Raw genomic sequence first — 6,000 nt, 5'->3', positions numbered from 1 at the left:
CCTTGAGTTTCTTCATCATCTTCCCTTCATGGTCTACTATAAGGTGTAAAACCAAATAAACCCTTCAATCCCAAGTTGCTTTTGGTCATGATCTGTATCATGTCCTTGAGCCGCAGTGTGTCCTTCCTAACGTTGGTCACTGCGGGATAAGAACTATCCTTTGGCTCCTGTACATCTGAATTTTCAATTTATTTGATCCTTTCCACCTATAAACTACCCTGATTGTGAGTCTCCTCACCTTATGATCTGCACTCACACTCTAGCTGTGTGTTCTGGTTCCTGCTAATCTCTGCTTAGAACACACTGAGGGGCCGAGGAGATGGCTGAGGTCCCCGGAACCCACGCGCAGCTGAGCACACAGCACACATCTGCAGTCCCAGGGCTCCTAGTGAGATGAGAGCTAGAGACAGGAGAATCCCCAGCAGCTCACGGGGCCACTGCAGAATTCACGAGAAGCCGAGGCTAGGACTGATACCTAAAGTACGACACCTTAACCTGCACTCACACAAACACACGCACGCACCACCCCAAATGTACAGAATAAACTGCCTGTTTAAAAGAGCAGTTAGACACTTCCCTCTTCTCTACTACCTTATCGAGCTTCCAAAGACTCAGCAGAACCCTGCTCCTGCTGATAAGAAGTCATCACCCAGCAGCACGGATGCTTACACAGTCACAATCTCTGAGTAAGGCCCTCAGCCTTTCTCTGCCCAGCAAATGCTGTGGCAGGAGGTGGGACACAATGTTAACACCACTGTGCAAATGAGAAAGTTTTATTTATTTAAAAGACCCAGGCTGTACAAACAATAGAAAGCCATACATTAAAAAAGTTCCCAGGCACACAAAATAACATACCTCATTTACAAATTATTTACACTTTTGGGGCCCATATTAAAAGTCAGTCCCGAGGTAAGGCTGACAAGAAAGTAATCCACAATAACTCACTTGGGAAGCCGAAACATAACGGAGGGAGGAAACCCTAGAAGGTTCTGTGATGTGCAGAGGTCGTAAGATGGAGGCTTTTAATGATTTCTATAGAAACAGTAAAAATGGCTTCCCCGGGGAAATGATGACATCCCCAGTAGTAACTGCAATCATGCCATTTCTGTCCGGGGAAGGCAAGTGATCTACACAGACAGCTCTTATGCTCTTTACCGTTTGGTTTTTGCGGCACTAAGGATGGAACCCAGGGCCTAGTGCCTGCTAGGCAAGCACTCCACCTCCAAGCTGCACCCCGCCCACTGCACCGTCTCTAGACACACAGGAGTATAACACGTCCCCTGAAGACTAAACAAGTCCAGGGCCACCAAAAGCCAGAGCCAAGTTTGAGTATTTCCTGACTCTTCCTTTCCTTATTCCTGCTTGAACGCAAAAGCTGACAGCTTCTGGTTGGCAGAAAGATCTAACGCTTTTTGCTTTTTAGACAGATCCAGATTCTCCTTGGCTGCTTCCTCCTGGTTTTCTGCCTCGCAGATCTCACGTTTTCGCTTCTTCGCTTCAGCTCCATCACTGGCAAGCTCTCCCTTGGCCTTGTTGGTCCATGCCTTTGTAAAACATTTGGGTGAAGAGATTTTTATGCACGAAGGAAAAAATAGAATGAAAATGGTATACTTACTTCCATGAGTAATGTTCTTGTATACAGAACAGTAATTAGCACTGAATTTTTAAGTTTATCATTAAAGGTTCTAATTGTTGACAGATTTAAATTTCTTATTCTGTGGGAGAAGATATTTGCAAACTAACCATCTGAACAAGGGTTGTGTATCCATAATATTTAAGCAACTTTGAAAACTCAATAGCAAAACTCCAAACAGTCAGGTTAAAAATACACAATAGATTAGATTATACAGAACAGATTCTCAAGATACACAGAAATGGCCAATGGGCACACAAAAAAGCTCAGCCTATCTAACCATCAGGGTCCAAATCACAACTCACTGAGGTAATGTCCACACAGGTGTGGTGCCAGACACTTGTAATTCTGGACACTTGGGAGGCTGCTGAGACAGGACTGTCAGGAACTCAAGGGAGTCTAGGATAATTAATTAGATATGGCTCAACAAACAACAACCATATATACCTGGGGGTTGGAGACCAAAGAAAAATGTATTTTCCTTGGGCACTAAGGACAAACATATATATGTGTGTGTGTGTGTGTGTGTGTGTGTGTGTGTGTGTGTGTGTATGTATGTATACATATATATACACCCACATACATACACACATGTGTGTATACATATATATACATATACACACAGGCAAATACACATGCATGTACTTTTTTTAAAAATTAAAACAAAATGCAAATAGCAACTAGGTTCAACAATGTAATCTCAGTACATGGGGGATGGGGCAACAGAGGCAGAAGGACTGCCCAGAATGTGAGGCTGGTCTTACTTATACAGTGAGTTCCAGGGCAGTCAGGGCTACAGAGCAGTCCTGTCACAAAACCAAATAATGCCCACAGCCACAATCATGGGATGAAAATGTAGTTCTGTGGACGAGTGCTTACCTAACATTCACAAAGCCCTACATTCTATACACAGAAATACAAAACTCCCCAAATGAAAAAACAACAAATACACAATCACAAATTTTGTCAAGTCTCTTCCTCTTTTATAATAAATTCATTCATGTCAATTTGTACAGGAAAACAGCAATGCTAAGAAGGTTGTAAATGCAGCTAGAAACGCTGTTTTCTAACGTCTGGACCATGTGATACCCATCACTCACAAACCCACTCAGTAGCCAGTGTCTACACTGGGGGTGCCTACACTGCACACTGCCTCCCCGAGGAAGTAAAGCCTGAGGTTTAATTGGCACGCCACCCACATTCCAGCCTAATTTCTGTGGAAAGCTGGACCAAAGCACCAAGATTTTCCAACAAAAGGAAGTATTCTCATGTGAGCAGATAGCATTACAATTTTTCTACTTTAATGAACTTGAAAGTAGCTTAAAGTTTAAATTAAATTCATTTTTGCTTACTAATCCTTTTGCTTTCAGTTCATAACTAAAGCATCTTTTTGGGAGAGTAGGTCCCTAACTAAGGACACACAGTTACAAAGGTAACTTCTAAAATTATCCATGGAGCCGGGCGGTGGTGGCACACGCCTTTAATCCCAGCACTCGGGAGGCAGAGGCAGGTGGATCTCTGAGTTCGAGGCCAGCCTGGTCTACAAGAGCTAGTTCCAGGACAGGCTCTAGAAACTACAGGGAAACCCTGTCTCGAACAAAACAACAACAACAAAAAATAAAATAAAATAAAATAAAATAAAATAATCCATGGGGGACTGGAGAGATGGCTTAGAGGTTAAGAGCATTGCCTGCTCTTCCAAAGGTCCTGAGTTCAACTCCCAGCAACCACATGGTGGCTCACAACCATCTGTAATGGCCTGCAGAAATACACACAGACAGAATATTGTATACATAATAAATAAATATAAAAAAAGGAGTAAAATTATCCATGGGTACTCAGGAACAACAAGTCCATTTGTCAAAATTCACTCACATCTAATTTCTTCTTCACCGAGACTTTTTTTTCGATATAGTCAATTCATTTTCCTAGGAACCTTTCAAAGCTGGGAGGTCCAGCGAGCTCTCATCGCGGCACAGCAGCCCTTACCTTCCTCTCTTCGGCAGACAGTGCTCTGAATCGAACCATTCCCTCTTTTATTATGTCTGCTTCATCTGAAAAGTCAGGGTTGTCACACAAAATATGACTTCTGTTTTCTTCTAGCCACATCTGGAACCCAGTCTTTGGCCTAAAGTAATAATTGTATGAAAAAAAATTACAGGAAATATACTATTTAAAGTGTCACATGATCTTTGAAATTAGTAACTGACCATCAGCCACTCACGACTCATATATAGTAAGGGAGATACAACTATACTAGTCAATAAAATCCATATTTCTTTCAACAGCCTAGGCACTGCAGGATCATTAGTGGAGAAGCCTTTGCATGGTCAAGTCATCTATCAGTGCAGAAACACGAACTCTGTATTTCAGTTCTTGTGTGTTTATAGGTTCAAGGTTTCCAACCTCTCTGAGCTTTCTGAGCCCGCATGGCCCGAGAATTCCTCCAGCTGTCATTCATGGGCTTGCCATTCAGCAAAGCAGCGATCTGAAACCCTGCTGACTTCTCAGCCCTTCCCATCTCTACACCCGCTCACCGCTAACCTGGGTTCTTCCTGCGCTCTCTTTAGGGAAAACACTGACAAAGCACACTTGTAAATTTAACTGAATTCTATTACACCTTTTGTACAGGTCATCAGAAAGTTTAATGGAAATATTTAAGTTTCTGAGCACTTGCTGTCATGCATCTTAAATGCTTTATGTGCAATTGCTTTAAAGCAAAACCCTATGATTCATAAATATTTAGTATCTCAACTGATAAACCAGGCAACTGAGGCTCAGAGCGGTCACAGAATAAGTGTAGGACCCGAGACCGAACAGTTAAGCAGTCTGACAGCAGAACCCCGGCATTTAGCCCATCTGTTAGCTACACTGTTTCTCACTGTGCTGAAGCTGAATGGATCCTAAATAATTAGCCTGAATGACAAAGAGACTTACAACTAAAATTTTTATTTTTAATTAATTAATGTTGAAACAAAGTAGCTCTGGCTGTCCTAGAACTTGCTTTGTAGACCTGACTGGCCTGGAACTCGTATTAGGCCTGCTTGCCCCCGCCTCCCAAGCACTAGGATTAAAGGGATGTGCCACCACACCCGGCTGGGGCCCAGCATCTTCACGCTTCTCTGTACGCTGACCTTTGGTTTTCAGAGTTTTGAGGGCACACAACTGGAGTTTCAGATGACGAATTTTTAGGATTTTCTTTTACTTCCTCAGTCTTATCGCCCTGTGAAGCTCTTTTCTGGAAATAGGATGCTGCAGATGCCTATGAAACAAACAGATGTGTGAGTCTGGGGACACACATACCAACATTTAAGAGGATTGCGGGGCTAACCCAGATGGAACACATTCCCTAGCCACACAGTGATAAACCGCAGGCCTCTAACCCAGAGTGCACAAGGCCACCGAAGCAGTACCTGCTTAGACTTTGGCTTGGGCACAAGAGGCTTTATAACTGGAGATTTTTCATTATTTGCTGCTCGACTGAGAGGGGTGGGCTTCCTGGATGATTTGTTCATATTGTCTAAAATATTAGTTGAACGTGTTGAGTTCATCGATACAGCTGGTTCTTTGGAACTGACTAGCACCTGAAGAGAAAAGAGCATATTGTATTTGAAAAAGAAAATAACCCCATTGTAGTATGATTTTTCGAAATGAATTCATGGAGTAAACCCAGATTGACACTGAAGCATATTTATTGTCTCAGATACCACACCCTGAAGACAAACAGGGAGCAGCTGTCAAAATCATGAGCACTCAGCACAGGGATGAACACCTAGAAGCGAGCAACTGCACTGATACGCCTTTAATCCCCCAGAGCCTAAGGAGGTCATTTGGAAATACCTTTTAATGATATTATTCAAACAGAAAACATCATTGGTTACCTTGAAGGGGTTTACCCGTCCTTGGCTGCTAGGGAAAACTGCACCTATTATAAGAAGAAAACTCTCAATAGTGTTTGTTTTTTGTTTTAAGATAACTTCTGACTTTCACAATACTAAATAGATTATTTTAATCTGTATTATATGAAAACAAAGGTACTGTGTAATTCCTTTTCTTTTCTTTTTTTCTTTTGTTTTTTCAAAGGCAAGAGTCTCTCTAAGTGTGAGTGACTGGCCTAGAACTATTATGTAAACCAGACTGGCCTCAAACTTACAGCAATCTCTCCTGTCTCTGTCTCTCTAGTGCTAGTATTGAAGGTGTGTGCTGCCACACCTGGTCCCCATGGGACTTTAAACCAACTAACACACACAGACTCTTTCCTTCTACTAACACACACAGACTCTTTCCTTCTACCAACTAACACACACAGACTCTTTCCTTCTACCAACTAACACACACAGACTCTTTCCTTCTACCAACTAACACAC

At 42.4% G+C, this 6,000-nt stretch overlaps 1 protein-coding gene across 1 annotated transcript in view; it reads right to left on the bottom strand.

Moving 5' to 3' along the window:
- Positions 1-803: 803 nt before the first annotated feature.
- The window catches only part of Wdhd1 (WD repeat and HMG-box DNA binding protein 1), a 41,698-nt gene continuing 36,501 nt past the window's right edge, over positions 804-6,000 (bottom strand). The window contains exons 21-25 of the mRNA XM_038310068.1: positions 5,515-5,558; positions 5,047-5,217; positions 4,768-4,895; positions 3,623-3,761; positions 804-1,544 (exon numbers count right to left, since the gene is read on the bottom strand). Of these exons, the coding sequence (XP_038165996.1) occupies positions 1,353-1,544; positions 3,623-3,761; positions 4,768-4,895; positions 5,047-5,217; positions 5,515-5,558 (674 nt within the window). The 3' untranslated portion in view covers positions 804-1,352. The remainder of the gene's footprint in view (positions 1,545-3,622; positions 3,762-4,767; positions 4,896-5,046; positions 5,218-5,514; positions 5,559-6,000) is intronic.

This window comes from Arvicola amphibius, chromosome 13 (assembly GCF_903992535.2).
Source record: "Arvicola amphibius chromosome 13, mArvAmp1.2, whole genome shotgun sequence".
Taxonomy (NCBI): domain Eukaryota; kingdom Metazoa; phylum Chordata; class Mammalia; order Rodentia; family Cricetidae; genus Arvicola; species Arvicola amphibius.
Note: the sequence above shows the minus strand (reverse complement) of the source record. Positions and strands in the feature narration are given on the sequence as shown.